Below are 24752 nucleotides of genomic sequence, written 5' to 3' on the forward strand. Positions count from 1 at the left end.
AAATAATCTAAAAACTAATATTTATTGAAACATACTAACAAAGAGGAGTAGTTTCTTCAGGTGATCTTTCTGCTTTCTTCAGAGACCAATGTTGGTTTCATTAATACTGAACTCAGAGTTGCTGTCCTGTTATTATGTCTGTGTGTTATCATGCATTGTGTCTGTTGCAGTTTGGTACTTTGTTTTAGTGATCTTATGATGATGTTTGTTTGTTTTATATATATATATATATATAAGAGAGAGAGAGAGAGAGTTGAATGTACTGTTAACACGAATGGTTTCAGAAACGAGTAATTTTGTTTTGTAATATAATTTTGATAGATTACATCATACAGATAACGCTTTAAGAAATTTTCGGGTGTTAGATAATTTCAAACTTTTGTGCAGTACAACAACTAATAACCATGTTTTTAAGTAAGGCAATAAAAATTACAACTTACTCATGTTTAAATGAATCTGGCATGATATCTCCACTCTTACTTTCGTATTCTCTCAACAAAACTTTAATATGTTCATCGATATGCACATCACTGTCATTAGGTTCTTCAATAACGTCGACATAGTAAGGTACGAAAGCTATTTGATTTTCACTTCCACTTTCTAATTTCAAACTTTCACTGCTTTTGGTTTCCACTGACAGTTCCTATTAAATGTTAAAAAAAAAATATTGAAGCTCATATTACTGAACAAATAATTTCTGCAAAATATAGTGATTATAAAAGCTGCTTTAACAAATGGAAAATAATATATATACATGTAGTTCACAGTACTTGCTCAAGACAGCTGGAGTTTGTGGAAATAATTCTATTAGCCAGCAATGTTGTACGATAGACAGACATACCACTTGTTGTCCAGATCAAATTTTCACTACCGGGCAAGGTAAGCTGGTAATTATAACAAGCAGTTTTTCTTTCCCCCATCCAAACCACAATGACTAGGTAATGTGATATGTACCTTCAATATCCATTTTAACTACAGAACAACTTAGGCCATGATGATCCAGCTGAGTCAGCAATTGTTGTCTCTTTTCAGGATGAAAATTCAGTTATGCACAGAAAATTTTACAATGTCCAACAGAGAACAACAATATCCGAAGAGTTCTAGAATGCATCATAATAACTGCTCTTCATTTATCCTTGCTACAAACCTGCTATAGCAAATGTCATTAAAGTGAATTCACTCAATATAGCAAACATTTCAAAAAGTCCCAGACAAAGTCTCCTGTAGTATAAATGCTATTCTAAAGAAACTATCCTTTGGCCTTTGCTATAGTGAGAATTGCCTTTATTTCCATCTTATGGGAAAAGTTCTTCCTCTATCAAGGTAACAATCACGGTGAAGTTTAGCAGAATAAACCCACATCCATAGATAACTAAATTTATTTATAATAAATTTAGTTTAATCCTTTATCCAAGTGTCCACAAACGAAGTTTATGTCTGAAAGTATCTTCAGGACTGGGTAAGGTAGTACAACACTGGGCAACTCGTTGCAAAGGTGGACCAAGCTAACATCACTCCTATCTCAGTATCTCCCATAATTTAGTCAAATTATCATGCCAATATTTCTCCATGGACATAAAGAAATAGACTGAGCATGTGCACATAGGCACAATGCAAACACAAACTAGTGTGAATGGCAGGATCCTACATTCCTAACTGGTGCCCTCTGTAAGTGTGATGACAGAAACCTGTTGAAGTCTCACAATGATGATCTCCCAGATTTTTGGGTAAAGTTAGACAGATTCTAGAAATCATGCCTCAAATTTATATCTACTCCTGTATATGGGAGAAGTTTTGATCTACTATTGATCAAATAATGATTGCTGATCACCATGTAATTATGAAAGAAAAGACTGAGAGAAAATTAATTAAACAGACGGTAATTATAAACAAGCAGTTTTTCTTTCCCCCATCCAAACCACAATGACTAGGTAATGTGATATGTACCTTCAATATCCATTTTAACTACAGAACAACTTAGTCCATGATGATCCAGCTAAGTCAGCAATTGTTGTCTCTTTAAGTAAATTCAAGAGTTTTTGTGCTACATAGCAAGTAAGAAAAAGAATGATTATGGAAAGATAACTTTACTCAGTGATGACAGGAAAGAGACAGAAGCAGAAGAAATAGTTCAGTTACTAAATGATCACTTTGCAAGGGTATATCATCCAGGTGGTGATTTTGTGGTTACTGAGGTTACAGAAACTGATGTGAGCATTGAGGTAGATGAACTGGAGCTCCACAGTATATTGAAAAATATCAATGTGAATAAAAGCAGATCAACTGGGCCTGGATGGGTGCTACAAGAATATTCAAGTGAATTGGCAATGACTCTAACAAAGTGTTGTTTAATGTTTAAGCTCTGGCAAGGTTCCAAGGGAATGGAAAGAGGGGTAAGATAGTTCCATTACATAAAAGTGGCACCAAGACAGAACTAGCAAATTACAGACTAATTAGTATATCTGGAGTAGTGGTTAAAGTATTGGAAAAGTTGGTTAAAAGTAAAATTCAGAAAATGGGTGGATAGGAATATGATACTCTATAGGAGGCAGCATGGCTTTGTAAAAAGGTAGGTCATGCCTCACTAATTTATTCATTTTATAATAAGGTTGACAGCAGAATTGGAAAAGAAAATGACAACATAATGATACTGGTGGACTTTGCAAAGGCATTTCACAGAATATCACATGGAAACTATTACATAAGTTGGCACAAATGGGAATGGAATCGAGGCAATGAGGGTGCCTAGTAGAGTGCCCCAGGGCTCTGGTATTAGGACCACTACTCTTCAATTTGTACATTAATGATATAGTGGAAGATTTGAAGGAGGATATTCAGTTGTTTGTCAATGATGCAAAACTAGGGAGTAAATAGTTGATAAAGGTGATGTAGATATCTTACAGGATGATTTAAATAAATTTGCAGCATGGGCAAAGGACAATGGTGTCAATTTAATGTTGTAAAATGCAAGGTAATACACTTTGGGATGAAAATATTACACATTTTGTATCATGTTGATGGTTTAATAGTTTACTTGTATATACAATCACCTTTCATTCACCACAGTAAAATGAAGGTCATAATTATTGTTGTTGTTGTTATTATTATTATTATTTATATGGGTACTCAATAAGTCAAAAGACTCATCACAGGAGACCAAATCTATTCATTAACACAATACCTATCATACATCTCCTTAGACCTATTCTCTGTTGGGGTGCTCACAGCCACCTCTGGCAATCCATTCCATTCATTCACCACTCCTAGAAAAGAACCTAGTCTGTACACTCTTACTAATCACATTCTTAGACAACTGGAATCACAATCTATCAATCAATTTTGTATCATGTTGATGGTACTAATTAACAGGAAATTGATGAGGCTAGGGATCTGGCAGGGGGGGGGTATAGAGATTTGAAATTAAGAGGAAAAGAGTTTGCAAAATAGCTCAGAGAATTACTTGGATGCTGAAGAGCACAGTGACAAGAAAGATAGAAAGGTTATTATCCCTCTTTATGAGATTGTGATTCCAGTTGTCTAAGAATGTGATTAGTAAGAGTGTGCAGACTAGGTTCTTTTCTAGGAGTGGTGAATGAATGAAATGGATTGCCAGAGGTGGCTGTGAGCACCCCAACAGCGAATAGGTTTAAGGAGATGTATGATAGGTATTGTGTTAATGAATAGATTGGATCTCCTGTGATGAGTCTTTTGACTTATTGAGTACCCATATAAATAATAATAATAATAACAACAACAATAATTATGACCTTCATTTTACTGTGGTGAATGAAAGGTGATTGTATATACAAGTAAACTATTAAAATATAAAAATTAGTGAAGCTCATGGGATAGGAAAGGTAAAATAATGCAATTGATAAATTACATTGGTGATTTAACAAGACACTTTGGCACAATGGATTGCAAGTTAATATTCACAATGCAGAATGATGACAAAGCCAAAGTATCTATTAAGTGCTGAGATATTATAATGTTCTGCTCACTTTAATTTTAAATGTCAATCCTATCCATAACAAGTTGGAAACTTACAGGATGTTTTAATGCTACAGGCAGGCTAAGGGTTAGATAATCTGGAAACTCAGTTTTATACATAGAATATATCCGTAGCTCAGTTTGTATTTTGCATACCGTGAAGCACTGGTATGAATAACCAACAACTAAACCTTTCTACGTGGAGGCTTACTAGTTTGTACTGCGATTTTTATTCTGACTAATTTTACAAACTGACATCCAGTTTCTGTTGTGGTCATGCCATTTTTTCATGGCTTCTGTTTGACTCAGCAGATAGCTTCCCACTCTCTCCAGTCATCTGCAGGCTATGGTTTAAATCTTACTGTAGCATGGATATATGCGAAAGCCATGGTTTGTAGATTGCACATACATTCATTGAAGAGTGGGGAACTGTCTACTCCAATAAATATGCAAAAGCCATGGTCTGTAGATTGCACAAACATTCATTGAAGAGTGGGGAACTGTTTGCTCCAATAAATATGCGAAAGCCATGGTCTGTAGATTGCACATACATTCATTGAAGAGTGGGGAACTGTCTACTCCAATAAATATGCAAAAGCCATGGTCTGTAGATTGCACAAACATTCATTGAAGAGTGGGGAACTGTCTGCTCCAATAAATATGTGAAAGCCATGGTCTGTAGATTGCACATACATTCATTGAAGAGTGGGGAACTGTCTACTCCAATAAATATGCAAAAGCCATGGTCTGTAGATTGCACAAACATTCATTGAAGAGTGAGGAACTGTCTGCTCCAATAAACAGGAGCCTGTTTATCAGGCCTGAAGAAGACTATGAAACCCATGTAGTGTCTCTGTTAATTTCATATGTTCTATGTTCTTCTGGTGATTTGCCTATTTTATAGGATGAAAACCTTGCTTTATAAGAGCTTCAGTTGAGAAGCCTTTATAAAGGTTCTTGTCTCATACAGGATTTGAGCCCATTCCCACCCATTGATGATTCTCTTTGGAGACCTAAACAGCAGAGTAGGAAATAAATTCCACCATCCATATAGAAAAGTTTTAGGAAAATACTGAGAAAAGGACAAGAATCAAAGTAAGTATCTGCTGGATTTCTGATCAGGATATGGATTGGTCATTACTACCACCATGTTCCAACATAATGATGTGCATAAGTTCACTTGGAGAGAAGACATAAGAAAAGCTTCAGTGACTATGTCATTATTAATAGTGATAGCTTCATGCATTTTGAGTAGGATAAAAATAAATATCACCTTATCATATTGAAAAGAACAATATGTAAGAAAGCTTGAAAAAAGAATTCAACTTGAGTAGTTTTTACAGGTAAACTGTAGATTCGACTATACAAACATTATTCACAGAAAAAATGAGATCATTATACAGAGAAATACACAGTCTATATTTGAGTTTTAAGTTAGCAATTAAATTGAAAGAAATACAGGAAGACGGTTTGATATAAAATCAGGTGTAAGACAATGATGCACATTAAATCCACTCTTATTCATCATCTATATGGATTACATTATGAAAGAGGGCATTAAATCTAAATATTTCAGAATAGGAAATATCAAAGAGCATTTCGCTTTATGCAGGTGATGATATTCTCCTAAATGCATCCAGTGCAAGTCTCTGGGATTCTCTAACTAAATTGCATAACAGTTGTTAACAAATTTGGCATGAAAATCAGCAATAAAAAGACCAAAACTATGAAAATAGAAAACTTCAGCTGCATTCTCAATTGAGAACATATAGAAGATATATAGAAGTTTTCTCAACTGAAAACTAGGAACAATATTTCAAGTTTTTATGAAGATGACAAATAAATCTCCACTGTTTATCTTCAATTCTGTTGAAGTTGTTCTTGTAACTAACTCTTTACTGTTCTATCCTGTTAAAACTACTGGAGTGATTCCTTGTTTTAATTCTAACTGACTTTACATTTGATTATTCCATACTGGGTCTGACTATTCTGGGTGGATATCTACTAACAAAGTGCACCTTGGAAAAACAACAATTGAACACTGGCTCAGAACTCCTCAGTTGGTTCACTGCACTCCATACAGGTTACCTGAAAGTATCTTTCTAGCTATACAGCTTTTACATCCAGTTATGATTATTTAAAAAAACATTGCATACTAAAAGAAGTTAATCTACCTACCAGATGCTAATTTCAGAAATAATTTACCTTTGATAATTGATACATTAGTACTTTAGTCCATGTTAGGATGCATTCAGTTACTACCTATTTCTGTCAATGGCATCACAATTATACAATTTTACACATGTTTAGTTATTATTATTTATTCGTATATACCAGGGGTGGCCACAGCGTTGCTCGCGAGTCACATGCAGCTCATGTCCACGATCTACCAGGAAAAAATAAACAAAAAGAGAAGAGACAACAAAAAAGAGGTACAAAATAAAAAAAAAAGAGAGAAGAGAGAGAGAAAAACAGGGTTAATAAAAATTACTGCAATAAAAAAGTTTAATTCGAAACACATTAAATGAAGTTTACTTTGAACAATTAGAATAATTTAAAGTCAAAACACAATAATTTTAGTTACTTATTTACTAGTAGAGGCCTTCCTTGTATCCAATTTCTTAGTAAACTCCTTAAAATTAGGTGTATAATTAATCAAAGCAGTTCTCACAAGCTCGTCATGCACACACTCACTTACTCCTGTACCCTGTACTATTGCATCAGTCAAAGGATGAGGCTCTATTAAGTCTTACTGGAATTATTTTGGCTCCAAAAGGACACATAGTTGGCCCCCGATATATACAGACATGCGAATAAAGTTTTATTTCTTTGCAGGATGGCCACAGGTGTCAGTTTATTCATAACAGTGCTTCTTAAATAATCAAAAATCTTAATCTGAAAGATTCAGACAATGACAAGACACCCTTGAGCTTATCAAGCCACATTTCCTGACTGATATATTTGAATTATTCAAATTAGCCATTCTTTCAAGCAATTCCAATTTCTACATGGAATTTCTAAATCAGGCACTCAACACAGCTAAACATAAAATGAACAGTTTGGCTACACTGTGTAGATCAGTGTTTCTCAAAGTGTGGTACGCGTGCCTCTGAGGGTATGCGAAAGGTCTTCAGGGAGGTACGTGGCAATTTTCGGCTATGCATCATTAACGCATGGAATCATTATTAAGAAAAAAAAGAATTATTTTAAAAGTATATATTTCTCAATAAAGTATATATTATGTATGAATTCTCCTACTCAAATAGCGGGTTACTATCGGGCACGATGTTCATGTCCTGGCAATAGTAACTCGTTCCCTGCGGTAAACAACGCCCTCCCCAACAGTGTCACTATACTGAAGACAAACATGTAGTTTTAGTGTATCACTGAATAAGGTAGAGAGACTTTGCAGTCTGTGTGATATATTTCCTCAACAAATAGTGCAATTTGAGACAACTGGGATAAAAATGGCACTAACTAATGAATCACATCTCCCCTACAACAGAAATTGCTGTACAGACTCAAGCAAAACCATACGTTGCCGGTGCAACATATGGTTTTGTTTGACACTACCCCCGCCGTGAACTTATTAATACTAAGAAATATATAGTGAATGTGTTTCAGATATTATGGAATTTGGTTGAAGAGAATTATCATTTCGACTCAACTGTGCTTGCCTTTGTCTTTGGTTTGCGTGATCTTTTGTTAATACCCCACCAATCATATGCGCTTCTTCATAGCTGCTCTATCTCTAATGGGCTACCATTGCTGTTTGTTTCACGTTCTGCTTTTACTTCTCATTAGTTATTTGTGAGATTGTTCATTACCTCAAGTCTTGTAAATTATTGGTAATTTTTGCTTGAAATAATGGGAAAAAAGATGGAGCTATTTGGGTAGATGACTTTGACGATGCACACAAGAAACTGTTTTCGATGCCAAAAGTAGCGATAGCGAATAGGAGCTTCTTGGTAAGTCACACCATTTTCAGTTTTTTCTGAAAAATTTTAGTTTCCAAAAATTCCCCGCATATAACTCCCACCACGATTTTTTAGCCTTAAATTTGGAAAAAAAAGTGTAAGTTATATTCGAATAAATACGATAAATTTTTTGTAGCTTTCAAATTCTTAAGTATGAATCATTGGTTAAAGACTGGATTTATAAAACACACAAAAAGAGAGCAATATAGCAAATACAAGTAATAGCAACAAGAAAACATTGATATTGTATCTGGATCAAATGAAATTGATAAGGGTGTGACATCTGACATCTCTAGAGAACCAACTAGGAAGAAGATGAAAAATCTTCCTAAGTATGATATGAATTACTTGAAATGTGGATTTTTATGGATGGGAAATGAAGAGGAACCTATTACAAATTTTGTTCTATTAAAAATGAATCATATTTTTGTTTACAACAACATTAAAATTCAAATAAAATAGATATTTATAATGAAATATACTTTATTTATTTATGTATTTATTTATTATTATTGTTTTGAAGGAGGTACTTGCTAATAACAAAAATTTAAGAAGGGGTACATGGATATCTGAAGTTTAAGAAACACTAGTGTAGATGATTGTTTGCTATATGGTCTGATGGTCCAGACACAGATACATTTTTAGCGCATTTAAACAGTGCCAACATCCCTAAAATACACTTCACTACTGAAAAAAAGACTGTCTTTCCTAGATATACTAACATGACTACCAAATGACATGTTACTATTTATTTGCTGTTTATTGGAAACTATACATACACACATGGTAAGATTCAAAAGAAATCACACCAGTATCCATCCTAACAGCATGGCATGATCAAAACGCTTACATATAGAGCTAGGGGCTATTTGTTCAAATGACAAAGGATGGCTATTGAACTCAGGCTTCACAACATGTTTTTAGCCACTTGTTACAACTCCTATAAAGCAGATAATATATTGCATGCCATCCATATATTCAATGTTCATCAGAAAAGACAGGTAAACTTCTCTATAAATATAACCTCGATACCACTTGCAAACCATACATCCTATACATCAACTAGTAACCTTCATCCATTATCCTAAGGATCAGCTTCATTCTCTTGCACATCCTAGAGTGTATAAAGTACCTTGTACCTGCAAACCTAGCTTATTTTGGACAGATTCTTAGATCTGTTAACATCTGCTTTGAAGAATATAAAAATTATGGTTACGATCATCTATGTCAAGTCAGCACTAGCAAACCATGCTCTGGACATTCCTTCACACAGGGTTAAATGGAAGAAAACTTTTTGGCAAAGAAGTTGCTAAAGGTCTAAGAGACTATTTTAAGAGCCCATCATTCTAAAACAACATTTATCTCGATTTTTTCTGGATAAAAGTATCCATGTTAGGACAGTAGTTCTTTTCGGTTACAAATTTGAACTGTTTTTATAATTTTCTGAGTGCTATGTATTTATCACATATGTAATTTTGTGCTGTGAGGAAGCTGGTTGGAAATCCAGCAATGTATTAGCCTAATGCAAGAGATGTGGTTTAAAAATAGTAGCAAACCATGATTTAACAGGAAAATACAAGGCATGTCAAGAAAGTAAGGTCTGTTCAAGAATTTTAAAAAAAGCTGGTAGAGAAGAAGAAAGTTTTATTATACACTGGAAGACCTACATACATATTTTCCCACATAATCATCATTGACTTCCAGGTATTTTTGGTATCGTGGCACCAACTTTTTCATACCATAAAAAAAAAAAAAAAACAGTCAACAGTCACTGCACTGACTGTTGTTTTGACTTGATGTTTGTGTATGAAATCCATGTTTCATAACCAGTCACAATAGGAGAAAAAAGTTCAACTTCTTCATTTACGTACTGGTCCAAAAATTTTGAGCTGATTTCACTCATTGCTGTTTATGTGCATTGGTCAGCACTTTTGGGACCCATCTAGCACAAAATTTCTTATACCTCAAGTTTTCTGTTACAATTCCATGAACGATCGAGGGTGAAACTTCCAGGAATTCAAAAGAAAGTTCTGTAATTGTGAAATGATGATTCTCACGTTCACTCTTTCCACCAAATTATCTGATTGGCCAGTTACAACACTCTTCATCATAAGCAATGTTGCGCTCTTCTTTAAACAAACAACACCATTGCTTAACCTTACTGTTCGTTCATTACATTATGCAAATAAACCTTACATAGTTGTCAGTGAATTTTTGCAGCACTATTATTTTCTGCCAACAAAAACCATATCACACCATGAACCTCTCAACTGACGGGATTTTTTATTGCAGCATTTTATAAAAATTATTCGTAGAAGATAACAAACAATAGCATGGTGAAAGTAAAATGGTCAACAGTTAGCTAATGAATTAAAAATGCCAAGAAATTATATTCCTGGTTTAATCCTTTATCCAAGTATAAGCAAACAAAGCTTGCATGTGAAGTCACTTCACGACTGGGCAATTCACATATAGAGGCTAATAACGTCACATTCTTAGTATCCTATAATGCAAAGCACATATCCTTATGGATATGTATAATGCTATGCATTACAGAAAGGGTTGCTCCCAGACTGGTTTCAACCTTTATTGAGGTCTCATCAGTGGGAACCCGACCCAGATGTGATACAAAGTTGAAGTAATGCAGAAGTCATATTTCCATATACAAGTAGACAAAAGGTGTCACACCTTATTACTAAAATACTCTGGATTAGCGATAGATGTTGAAAGTTTTTCCACTTGGAAATATGACTTTTCCATTACTTCACCCTTGGTATCACATCTGGGTCTGGTTCCCACTGATGAGACCTCAATAAATGTCGAAACTGGTCTGGGTAGCAACTCTTCTCGTAATGCATAACATTATACATGCCTGTAAGGATATGTGTTTTGCATTATGGGATACTAAGTCATTAGCCTCTATATACAAGCTGCCCAGTCGTGAAGTTACTTCATGCGCAAAATTTGCTTACACTTGGATAAAGGATTAAACCAGGAATATAATTTCTTGGCATCTTTAATTCATAGCATAACCAAGTGAAAAACCTTTCAACAGTTAGATAATGAGTCACTTTATGCTACAACATATATGCAACCCCTCTCCAATGTCTTATCTGGAGGTAAATTGTTACTTTCTGGATGTGCCTCATAATATATCATTAAATTTAATATTATATAATTATTTTTACTTACTGATGTTTTGAAAAGAGCAAGTCCATCTAATTTTGCTTCAATTCCTAACTCATCTTGTTTTGATCCCACCATTACATCCATGCAGATATTTGTATCACCAGTACAATCATTCTCCCAGCTATCCTCTTCATCTAGCCAATTACTGCTAGTTGAAGAATCAATTGGTGATGAGCATTCTTGCACTTCATGAAACTGACATCTTAACACCTGCCAACTAAAAATAATTTATTTATTTAGACATTTATAGTTGCAGGAGAATGAGAGACTTTCGTTCACACACTGATTTCTCCACACACATAAAACCATGTCATCACATCAAAGCACTATTAAAAATCTAAAACATGCTCTTTTGAAGATTTATTTGTAAATCTTATAGATGAACAGCAACCAAATCAATAGTATTTAAAAATTTAGTCACAGTTCAGTGAATTATTAGTTTATGAAATTAAAAATTAACTGATTAATTAAATAATCTAATCACTGATAATGAATTATGAACTTTAACTGATTTTCTTTGTTAATACAGAATATTTATGACATCTAAATCACTACCAATTTGGAAAGATATAGATTAAGCAGCACAAAAATTACAGATCTGCCCCATCATAAATCAACCTATCCACAAGAACACATCTTAAAACCCTTTATCCCCCTTCCCCCCCATGTTTCATCTAATTGTAATAATGTTGTTTTTCTCTTAGGATACATAAGAAGGCATGTCAGAGGTTTTGAAGAAATTCGAAGACACAGAGGTGTGGGCCGTCGTCAAGTTTTTTGTGCTGAAAGAAAAGTCTGCAACTGAGATTCACCAAACTTTGTGTGAGATTTTAGGGGAGTGTGCTCCGGCATATCCAACAGTTGTAAATGTAAGTTTCTGTGGTTTAGCAGTTCTGTTGGAAGTTTTTGGTCATTATAAATAAGCAATTAAAAACCCAACAAGCTGACTTAAGTCTTACAACATATGAAACTTGTCAGGTTTTAATTGCTTATTTTTTATTAAACTCCTTATTTATATTATAATGTGGTCTCAAAACCTAAAACTTCAACACAATATCCAACAGTTGCCAGACGGGTGGCCAAGTTTAAAAACTGGGGACATCTGATGTCTCAAGTTTGAGACATCGGATGTCCCCAGGCAGGAAGACCTTCCACAGAGATCGCACCTGAAAACATCGATGCAGTGCATGCCATGATCCTTGATGATAGATGAATACCAGCCAAATACATTGCAAAGGCTCTAGGGATATCCATGGAACGAGTTGGGGTCATTATCCACCAACATCTAAATGTGCAGAAGCTCTCAGTGAAGTGGGTCACCAAATGTTTGAATGCCAACCAAAAGAGAGAACATGTGCTGTCATCTCAAGATGATTTTGGGTCATTTCAGTGCAAATTTTTTGGTTAGTATTCTGCTTGTTGATGAAACATAGCTTCATCACTATGATCCAGAGAACAAATAACAGTCAATAGAGTGGAGACAAAAAGGTTACCCACAGCCAAAGAAGTTCCGAACCGAAAAGTCAGCAGGGAAGGTTCTTGCCATCGTCTTTTGGGATATGGATGGTGTAATCCAAAAATTCAAAAAAAAAGGAGAAACTGTTACAGCAGCAGTTTATTCAACAGCTCTGAAAGAAAAATGCTGCAGGAAACTGAGCAGAGGCATGTTGCTTTTGCAGGATAACGCACCTGCTCACACTGTTCATGAAACCCAACAGCCAATACACAACCTTGACTTTCAATGTCTGCCTCACCCATCCTATTTGCCAGACCTGGTCCTATCTGACTATTTTCTATTCCCAAATTTAAAGAAATACTTGAAAGGAACAAAATTTACCACTGATGATGAAGTTATTTTTATGCATCCCTACTGTACTTATTAGGGCTATGAGCAGGATGGGGAAGATCAGTCCAGTCAAATGTTGCAACTGCTTCCCCTGTGTGTAAACTGGTGTGAAGTTGGTCACTGTCACAGAGAAAGCAGACCCTATTCATGTTTCTAGTGGGCTGAACTCTATGGAAGTTTTCAATTTCTTTTGCATCTCCATACTTGTGAATTGATCATGGCATTTCTCCCCAAAAAGTAAACAAGCAAGACAACATCTTTATACAAGAACATAGCTGCCATTATTTTGCCTCTGAAAGCTGTTTTTGAATTTCTTCTTGCACAGTGAATTGAGATGATATCTTTCTATGAAATGGCTCTTTATTTCAGGGTCATAATGGTGAACCCATATATATCATCACCCGTGACTACACAAGAGGAAAGCCTTCCCCTCATTCTTGTAGTGCTAGAGAACTTCCATAAAGATGACTTTCCAGGCTTCTTTGTGTTCATCACTCAACATTTTGAGATCCATCACATGACATATTGCAGTGTGTCATTAACCATGGTTTATCAACACTGCACTGTGCAATTTCTGAGTTGGGATGCAATGTTCCTCTCTGAAGAGCATGCTAATGTGGTTCTTGTTTTCTATCCTCACTATTGTTGCTGGCCTGCCAATTTGAGGTTTGCCTGAGACCTTGGTTTCATCATTCTTAAAGTGTCTGCCTGCTCAAGAATAGTATCATCTCCATGCAAAACTTTCAAATGGATATTAACTGGTTTGACTATATGATAGCCTGCTCTCTGACACTCGCTACATAAACAAAATAATGTTATCTAATGGGTTATAATCAAAGTCACCAAAAAGAACCATTATGTGGATAATTTTTTTTTTTTTTTTAATTTTAGCAGGCTATTTGGCAGGTTATTTATTTTTCATGCTTTTCTTTAGATGACCTGGTTGTAAGATTGTCTTTACTGTGCTCTTGTTTGTGATGACTGTTTTGTTACTTCATGTCTGTTCGTGCTATATTAGAAATTGCATTTAATATTTTTATGGATGTGTTGTAAGAAGGTCATATATATGTCTTGGTGTTTTATGGGAGGTGTGTATTATGAGGGGAGGACAGGTAGGGCAGTTGGATTTTTTAAGGTGGTAGGTGTGTCTTTTTCAGGTGGCAGACAGTAGTTTTTTTAGGCAACAGCAAGTGTTTTTTTTTGCAGTGGGGGATGGAAATGGCAGTGCAGCGTGGCTGCATGCCAGTTGATCCTGTGATGACACTTCCAGTGATGTGACCACATGGTGGGTAGGTGTTCAAGTGGAAATGGGTGGCACAGAGCAGCACTGCTTCAGTTGCCCTTGTGAAGTAATTTTCCAACCGCCCACATGGTGGGTGAATGTTTTTCAGGCAGGGCACAACAGGAGAGCAAGTGGGTGGATGGGCAAGTTTTTTTAGGAGGGGAACAGCAGGTGGGTATACATTAGTCTCCGAGGGTTGCAGGCCAGAGGTCATCATCATCATCAAATTCCTGCCACGTACCCTCAAGGGGTGTACAGGATATGATAGTACTACATGAAAAAAAATTACATCATTACTAACTTCCTATCTACAATTTTCATCCAAATCAGCCTGTTACTTGTCAAGACTCCAACATTATCAGATCTTATATTTCTCTCGTCTAAGGCACATTGTACTGTATCAATCCATCTATATCTTGGTCTTCCTCTGGGTCATTTTCCTGCCAACCTGGCAGAGAACACTTGTTTTGCTAATCTTTCTTCGCCCATTCTGTTTAGGTGACCATACCACCTGAGATTAGCTCTGCTAATGCATTCCTGGATGTTGGCAATATTAAGTTCTTTCCTAATATCCTTGTTTTTAATATGATATTGCCATTGATGCCATCTGTTCATGCCTATAATCTTTTTCAGGACTCTCATATCTGCAGTCTCTAGTCTTTGGTCAAGTGTTTTACTTCTGACCCAGCTCTCAGATCCATAAGTTAAAACTGGTTTGAACACTGTCTTGTATATAGCTAATTTAGTGTTCCTACTAATTTCTCTCTTATTCCATATGAATTTATTCAATTGACTTCCTACCATACCAGCTTTGCTGATTATGTTGTCTATTTCTATATTTAATTTACCATCTTCAGTAAAAATCGTGCCTAAGTAACTGAAATGTTTCACTTGTTCAACAGGTTCTCCATTCACAACACAGTTGACATTTTCAATGATTCTGCCTATTTTCATTGTCTGTCTTTTTATTGCTGACCTTCATACCATATCTATTACAACAGCTATTCAATTTAGTCAGAGAATCTTGCAGACATGTAGCGGATTTATTTAGAAGTCTAACATCATCCGCATAAAGCAAAGAGCTGACATTAACATCTCCAATTTTGATATCATTTTTAATACCACTTTCCTTCATAATGTGATCCATATAGTTAATGAATAACAGTGGGGATAATGTACATCCTTGTGTCACACCAGATTTAACATTAAACCATCTTCCTGTACTTCCTTCAATTCTAATTGCTGACTTACAACTCAAATAAAGACTAAGTATTGCTTGATATAATGCCGCATTGACACCATATAACTGTAGCGTATTGAATAGCTTCTCTCTTGGCACCTTGTCATATGCCTTTTCCAAATCGACAAAACTTAAATACAGATCTCTGTTATATTCCCATGCTTTCTCGACTATTTGTCGTAAAGTAAAGATCTGATCCTGACAGCCTCTATTTGGCCTGAATCCAGCTTGTTCTTCACCAAGCTTTTCTTCCACAATTCTTCTCAACCGTTTCTCAAGTATACTTGCATAGATCTTGCCAGGAACACTCAGTAGGGAAATACCTCTGTAATTCTCACATTCAGTTTTATTTCCCTTTTTATATATGGGTACTATGAGAGCTCTACTCCAATCATCGGGAATTCGTCCCTCTGTCCAGGCTTTCTGAACTATGCAGTGCAACCACTGAAAGACTCTTATACCACCATACTTCAGCATTTCTGGTCGAATATCATCTACTCCTGCTGTCTTTCCACATTTCAAGCCTTTGATGGCTTTTCTACTTCAAGTATGGATATGTATTCCTGACTGCATGCCTGGTCAGTATTTTTTACCACTGTGCTGTCATCACTGCTTGTTTCATTTAACAGTTTTTCAAAGTAATTACTCCATACTTCAAGGATATCTTTTTCTCCTGTTTTGATGTCACCTTTATCATCTCTAACTCCGTTTACAGCACTCTTTCCTCCATTCCTAAGCTTCTTCAAAAACCTCCAGAACATTTTGCCACCTTCTTGGTATTTATTTTCTATATTCTTGCCAAAGTCCTCCAATGACTTTTGTTTAGCTAGTTTTACACAGTGTTTAGCATTTGTATTTGTGTTGTCTCTGTCTTGCATTTGTCTCTGTATTCTCTAAGAGCACAAGCTGACTTATTTGACAGGAACTTTTGATATGCTTTCTTCTTTTCCTTCACTGCCTCTTTAACTTCCTGTGTCCACCATGGAGTTCTGATTTTTTTATCCATGCAGACAACCTCACCACATGCCTCTCTGGCAGAATCAATTCCTGTTCTCAAACTCTTTCATTTTTTCTTCAATAATCTATGTGTGTATTTTAGTCTACAGTTCACATCTGAGAGCTGCTCAACTTTTATTCACTTTAAAACTTTCTTACATGTTATTCTTTTCAATATGAAATTCAATTTTATCCTGCTCAAGACTAAATAGTGATCACTTCCAATTTCAAATACTCTCTACACTCTGGTGTCCTGCACCTGGGAGAAAACATCACTATCAACAATAACATAGTCAATGAGACTTTTCTTATTCCTTACCTCTTCTCTCCATGTGAATTTGTGCACATTTTTATGTTGGAACATGGTGTTAGTAATAACCAGTCCATGTCCTGAGCAGAAATCTAACAGGTATTTGCTATTATTATTAGCTTTGTTCTTTTCTCCAAATTTTCCCAAAATATTTTTGTATGTCTCACAATCATTTCCTACTCTGCTATTCAGATCACCAACAAGGACCAACTTTTCCTTTTTCATTGTTTCAGTTGCTTTTTCTAAAGCATCAAAAAATTCCTCCACTTCTACCTTAGTAGAACCTTCTGTGGGACCATAGGCACAAATAAGTCTCATTGTCCAGTTCCCCATTCGGATATTTGCCCAAATCACTATACTTGATACTGACTGCCATTCAACAAGATTAGCCTCGTATTTTGTGTTGAATACTATGGCTACTTACTCCTTCTTTTACTTGTTTGTCATTTCCTGAAAATAACATTTTGTATTTATTGCTCACAAAGATCTCACCAGTTTTGGTCTTTTTTGTTTCAGTCACCCCTATTATGTCAATCTGGTACTTATCTAATTCCTCAGCTAGCTCCATTTCTTTGCCATTCAGGCTTCTTATATTGATAGTATCAATCTTTAACTCTGGTGATGTTGAGTTGGGGTTTGTTTTCAGATTTGTTCCAGTAGCTGACTTTTCGCTGTTCACCCTGGTTCCCTGGCGAAAACAACGGGAGCCTTGTTTAGCCCCAGCCAGCATGAAATTTTGTCATGTCGTACCATCATTTTTTTATTTTGGTTTAACCAATAAGAATACAATTTGGTCGGCTAAATCCCAAATTGCCCAGGCCAGAGGTGTCTGGTATTTATTGGCTGCATTTCTGGTATTGGTTTGTTTATGTTTTTCTTTGTTTGTTTGTATTCAGGTGGTGATTTGTTCGTTTCACTGACTTTAAATGGTCAAGTTAGCTCTCGAGGACCTGGTGGTCCTCGAGAGCTAACAAGTACCAAACACCAATACCTTTCCAGATTTGATGTTTTGGATTAATCTGAAGTGAGCTGTGTAGTGTTTTTTTTTTTTTTATGTGGTTGTGAACCCAGTGTCAATTTCAGTGAACCGACATCTAGAAAAGCAGAAATCCTTCTGCTCAGGTTTATACTCATCATTGTGCATTTCTTAGGTATTCAATGCAATTTGGAAGAAATAACAGCTAATATTTCCACATCAAGGGAAATCACACATTGCATATTAAGTTTCATTACCGAAAGTGAGGAAATACTATGAGTAACATCTTCATCAATGACTGTATTTAAGCTGACAATCACTGTAACAGAAGAATGCATTTTTGGAAATTATGGAGACAACTACCGTGTTTGAATAAAAACTTTAGTTTACTATTACTAAAATTTTACAATTCGACGTTTCGACCTTTATGTTAAGGTCATCTTCTGGAGCGTACAAATATACACAGGAAACAAGCTATACCACAATCATACTGGTTCGTTAAAGACACTGACTAACCGCTGACTAACAGCGGTTAGTCAGTGTCTTTAACGAACCAGTATGATTGTGGTATAGCTTGTTTCCTGTGTATATTTGTACGCTCCAGAAGATGACCTTAACATAAAGGTCGAAACGTCGAATTGTAAAATTTTAGTAATAGTAAACTAAAGTTTTTATTCAAACACGGTAGTTGTCTCCATAATTTCCAAAAATGCATTCGGATCACCGTGCAAGCCTAAAAGAAAGGAAAAAGTAACAGAAGAACATACAGCATTCAATATAGCTTACTAGTTTCCAATAGAATAATGATAGTTTTTCAACTTTATTTTCACATTTTTATTACTTGAATTTGCATAATGTAAACAATGCCAAGCAAAGGTGGAAACAAACTTAGAGAACATTTAATTTCTTTGTTGCAACAAAAATAAATGAATATCATATAATTATTCAAGGTTAGTGAACAACTGATCATTGTTTGAAGGAAAAGACAGGAATAACGTATAGTATTTATTATATTCTGGGTAAAACTAATGCTTCATAGATTACAAATAATGAAAGTAGAATTGCTATGTACAAAAGTGCCAGAAATTGACTGTCATTTCATCAAGATGTTTCTTATGATTGTGCTACAGAAGATCATCAGGTTTAATAGGAAGAAAATTAGTTATTTACATAGGCAAAGATATTTTGGGAAGGTCATATTACAAAACTGATATCAATAACTGTATTCTTATGTGTGCAATATGTGAATTTTTTCTGAAGTTTACTTGGCTTGTTTCCTTTACGAATTTTGATGTTTTTCAAATTTTGCCACAGAATGAATTCTAGTCTTCTGCGTGGTGTTTGTTCCTAGTTAACGTGATGTGTGGTGGCATGTCAATCATCCCGTAATGTTACTTCTGGTAACATCGAGATTATACTGCCCACTAGGTCACATGATTTCACTCATGCAGCAAGTTTCGAAGAGCAGGGTATCACTATATAGTCATACCCATGAATTTCCATTGACTGACATCTTCTGCATAAAGAATTCAATCACCACTCTCTGCTTCATATGCACATCTATAATGGTTACCATTTTTAGCTACTTATACAATGTACTCATATGACTGATTGCAGTGGCATTCAATGTAATGGAACTAGAGACTACTACCATCCACTCAGTGATGTTTAAAGCTTTCTGCCACACCCAAATTGAAATTAAAAAATAGGAGGCATTACTTTTGTACAGCACTCATAAGGTATGTTAAAAATTAAATAAAAAAATATAGAAGTTAATATCTTTATTGCTTACCCTAAAGACTGGTTCCAACAATGTGGGTTTCTACAACAGAAAACATATAGTGTTCTATGGTAAAAAGAATTACCTAGAGGACAGTACAGCTGCACTACCAGAATACTTGTCTTGGAACAAATATGACATAAAGGATTGCTCAATCCTTGCAAAGATGGACACCAATTCTATAAAATAAAATTCCTCCATACAGACACAATTTGGATATAAAGTTAAACAATATACGTGATCACAGAAAAGTCACAACACATAAAATTTAAACATTTATACTAAAATAGTGTTTTTACTGGGATCAGGACTAACAAAGGGTGGGGAAAGCAGAGGAATTCATGCTGTGCACAATTTATATAAAAATGCAGTTTAAAAAAAAATCAAAGATTTTTTGTTATTTTATACATTTTTGTTAATGTATTGTTTTTAATACACATCTAAATATTGGTGTTTGCATCCTCTGCACATGGCCGCATGAAGTTAGACATATAGTTCGAGTCCAATCGCCGAATGGAGGAACTTTTTCAAAGTCTTTCTACGACCGGTTCCCGAGTTAGTCGATCTCTGGCACGGGCAAGCAGGTTTTTTCTCCCAGAAACTCAAGAAAATCGACCATAAAACTCACATTATTTCAGACAGTAACATATCCTGTTAGGGTTAGGTACCAAGAGATGGCATCATTTGTTTGCCGGTCTTTTCATCAGTAGCTGCATATAATTAGTGATAGACATGGGCCAGCTATCTCTGATTGGCTACTGGTGGAGATTGAACTGCCCACTCAGTCTCCAAAAGGTAGAGGGTTTAAAGGCCTCACCTACTCCCTATATGGAAATAAAAAGGTGTTAGCTTATTATTATTATACCATATTAGAGTGGTTTTTAAACCAACTACCATGATCAGGCAAGTCTTAAGATCTCCCAAAAATGAGGTGCCTTTCTTCAAATTTCCTGGAGTATATGAAATTCCATGCACGTGTGGCCTTTCTTACATTGGACAGACCTCTAGAAGTTTTGAAATAAGACAGAAGGAACATGTGGGGGATGTCAATCACAATAGAATCATCACATCTGGTTTAGCTCATCATCAAATCACGTTATAGATTGGAAAAACAGTTCTATGCCTTACATCGAGAATGACTACAGACACAGAACTTTCAAAGAAGCAGCAGTAGTGCTACGCACAGGCAATAATTTAAATTAAAATCAAGGTGCTATTCTTAAAGACATATGGAAATATCTCATCAATTCTCTCAGCTCAACAATATGTGAAAAACTACACAACATGTGGTCATGTACCGGATTCTGGCTGAAGCATTCGAATGCATGCACACCACCAAACACGAATTATCAAATGTAACGGCCTAACAGTTACTAAAGTGTATGTTTTCATGTAACTTGATGCATTTGTTTTCACACCAGTACAGCCTTGAAAATGCTAGACAGTGGCTAGTGAAACTTGTTGGCTCTTTGTATTTGTAATCATTAAATCTTATGGTCTTTTAACAATAAATGTTCTCAATTATTATATCACATTTAAAACATTTTAAGGTATTCTTCAGCTGGAAAGGTATGCATAGTTAACATTTTGTTCCAGATACAAAAATGCATAGTTACATCATTGATTGCATAATTTCACTTTTAAATTAATATACATTCATTTAATACACCTAAATTAGTTAATTTAGGTAGTATTAGTTTTATGTTTGGTCATCAGAGCAGTTTGAATTATCTAATGCTTACCCATGGTACAATTAGATAATTCAAAGAAATAAATCAAAAATTGATATTCTATAAAGACAATGCTCCCCCCCCCAACCACTCAAAACTTCTGCTAGGTATATGAAGTCAGTCTTTGCAAGCAACTTACAGCACTTCTCCTTTGGGGAAGTGCTATAAGTGTTGCTTACAAATCAAATCAAAGAATTAAAGCAAGAAATAAATTAAAAAAAATAAATTTTTATGTGGCTCCTACCTGCAAATGGTCACAATACTATAGAAGTGCATTAGTACAATCTGGAGACCAAACATGGAACTTTTTCAAGCCAGTTCAGGCCTCCAATATATACGAGGTGGTCTTAAAAGTTCTCAGCCTCGAATATAGATGGCAACACTATTGGCACGATTTTTGATACATCTGTCATAAGCATCCATGTGAAATTGCAAGTCATTCTACCAAGTACTTTGTTTTATACAGCTGTCTGAAGCAAAAGTCTTGTCTGTATCCCTAGAAATGGATAAAATGAATATCGTGCAATTATAAAATTCTTTGTAAAAGAAGGTTTAACACCAAAAGAAATTTTCGAAGTTGATAAAAGTTTATGGTCACTTTTCTCCTTTGTTTTTGACAATTAAGAAATGGGCTGCCGAGTTTAAATGTGGCCGTACCAACCTTGAAGATGATCCACATGAAGGATGTCCAAAAAGTGTAACACCACCAGAAATCATTGATCAAGATATGGTATTGGATGACTGGCAAGTCAAAGTGCATGAAATTGCTGAGACTATAGGCATTTCAAAAGAACATGTAGATATATTTTGCATGAAGAATTGCAAATGAAAAAGCTCTGCACAAGATGGGTGCTGCGCTTGTTCAGAGTAGATCAAAAATGAACTCTCATGAAAATCTCTGAACAGTGCTTGGAGCATTTTAACAAGAATAAAACTGATTTTGTGTGTCGATTTATTACTATGGATGAGACTTGGATTCACCATTACACACCAGAATCCAAACAGCAGTCGAAATAGTGGACAGAAGCTGGTTGTTCAGTACCAAAGAAGACCAAGTCGGCTCCATCAGCAGGAAAGGTCATGGCATTGGTGTTTTGGGATGCTAAAGGCATTTTGTTTATTAATTATCTTGAAAAGAGTAAAACAATAACCGGGGAATATTGTTCTGATCTTTTAACCAAACTAGACGAAAAAATTCGTGAGAAAAAACCTGGTTTGCAGAAGAAAAAAATCATCTTTCATCAGGACAATGCAAATGCCCACAAAGGTGTTTAGGCAATAGGAATAAGGGATCTGCACTATGAATTGGAACAATCACCCTATTCCCCAGATTTGGTTCCCTCTGACTTCTATCTCTTCCCAAAACTAAAACTCTAACTTGCTGGTCAGCGTTTTTCTTCAAATCAAGAGGTGATTGCAGCTGTAGAGGTGTATTTTGTAGATCTTACTGAGAACCACTACAGGGATGGGATAATGGTGCTGGAGCATCGGTGGAATAAATGTATTAGTCTGAAGGGAGATTATTTTGAAAAATAAAAATAATTTTGAAATTATAAAATTCGTTTTATCATTGTTAGGCCATCTCCACATTGGAACTGGACACACTAAATTTTCTCCTGATATCTCAGCCCTATTTCAGTTCACAATGAACTCAGGCTATTTCGTTTGCCAGGGAAAATTCTACAAACAAATAGAGGGGACAGCCATGGGTTCACCACTCTCCTCACCCTTGGCCAATTTCTTTATGGAGACCTTTGAAGAAAAAGCCTTAGCTTCTGCCCCACAAAAACCAACCATATGGCTTCGCTACATTGATGATGTGTTCGCTATTCGACCACATGGCTCTGATACACTCCTCTCCTTCTTAACACACTTAAACAACCAACACCCCAGAATCAAGTTCACCCTGGAAAAAGAGGAAAACAACAGCCTCCCTTTTCTAGACACACTAGTCACCCACCAGCCTAATGGAACCTTGGTTTTCTCAGTTTATAGAAAACCCACCCATACAGGCAGGTACATTCACCAACAATCCCCCCCCCCCCACACACACACAAAGAAAATATGGAGTGGTGAAAACACTACATAACAGGGCTAAACTAATCTGTTCTAACGACATGGCCCTAAACACTGAACTAAATCACATCCTCAACACTTTCTCAGCCAATGGCTACCCCCTCAAAAAAATCCAAAAAATATTAAAACCTACAAACCACAACCCCCCCCCCTCCACAACAAGGATTACTCTAAATCCATCACCACTGCCTACATCCGAGACACCTTGAAAAAAATTACCAAAATCTTAAAAAAAACATGACCTGATCTCCTGTTACAGGCTATACAGAAAATTGGCATCCCTTATCCGCTCCACTAAAGACCAACCACTTCCCCTAGACCTACCTGGTGTATACCAGGTCCCTTGCAGCTGTAAACTGTCTTACTTTGGCTAAACAGGCAGGACAGCGAATATCAGAATTTCTGAACACAAGGACTACATCCATTTTCACAAGTACAGCCATTCTGGTCTTGCAGACCAAGCTCTGGATACAGGCCACAGAATACGGTGGAAGAAAGCTACAGTAATACACCGTAGCAAATACAAATTCAATAGACTATTTATGGAATCAGCCTCAGCCCTAAGAAACTCTCCAAACTTCAACAAATTTGGTTGTATGCGACTGCCCCAAATCTGGGAGGCATACATCAGCAGACCTTCAGCCCAATAGCCAAGAACACCTACTTAGCCCACTAGAGGGCATCATCAGGACTTTTAGGAGAACAATAGCGTCATCTCTTCATTCTCAGTTACTGTGTTGTAGTGCCTACGTGCACGTACCTTTTTTTATAAGTTCCTTTTGAAGATGGCAACGTGACGTTGCCGAAATATTGGAAATATTTATTAAAGTATAATTTAATTTATATTGGTATCTGCGTTTTTCAATTCCTTAAGTGATTTATTAATGCATAACCAATGTATAAGCCTGTCTATGAAAATTCATGTTGAAGGGGAGAAAGAAATAAGGCGATGTACGAATTGGTCACCAACAGCAAAATCACATGCTTAATACATAAAATTTTCCAACTGTTATACAAGCAAAATAGTTACCACTTTAAAAACTACAATGATCACAAAAGAGAAATTAATTTTCCGACGTGTAATAATAAACACTCATCCCACAATACGGATTGATTACCCTATTATCGGAATGGATTCTCCTTCTTTTGACATGTGCAGAAGTGTTGAAGGGTCTTGTATCTGTGGGTGTACTATAACAGCTTTTATTCCTCTATAGGTTGTTGGTGAAGCTGTTTTTAGCCCCATCTAACTTTCGGAGACTGAGTGGGGCGAAAGCAGTTCAATCTCCACCAGTAGCCAATCAGAGACAGCTGGCTGAAGACTATCACTAATTATACATGGCACCAATGAAGAGATGTG

The 24752-nt window shown here is 35.8% G+C and overlaps 1 protein-coding gene across 4 annotated transcripts in view; it reads right to left on the minus strand.

Moving 5' to 3' along the window:
* LOC150106867 (uS5 assembly chaperone PDCD2L-like) overlaps positions 1-24752 on the minus strand; it is a 51778-nt gene that overhangs the window by 24658 nt on the left and 2368 nt on the right. The window contains exons 2-5 of one of the 4 annotated variants that reach the window (XM_090392778.1): positions 21561-21812; positions 19672-19765; positions 11160-11373; positions 441-643 (exon numbers count right to left, since the gene is read on the minus strand). In XM_090392778.1, coding sequence (XP_090248904.1) covers positions 441-643; positions 11160-11373; positions 19672-19727 — 473 coding nt within the window. In that variant the 5' untranslated portion in view covers positions 19728-19765; positions 21561-21812. Of the gene's footprint in view, positions 1-440; positions 644-11159; positions 11374-19598; positions 19766-21560; positions 21813-24752 lie in introns of all 4 variants that reach the window. The other 3 variants (XM_090392776.1, XM_090392777.1, XM_090392779.1) reach the window with 3 other exon arrangements.

This window comes from Typopeltis vanoorti, chromosome 5, assembly GCF_054136105.1.
Source record: "Typopeltis vanoorti isolate ZY-2024b chromosome 5, IOZ_Tvanoo_1.0, whole genome shotgun sequence".
Taxonomy (NCBI): Eukaryota; Metazoa; Arthropoda; class Arachnida; order Uropygi; family Thelyphonidae; genus Typopeltis; species Typopeltis vanoorti.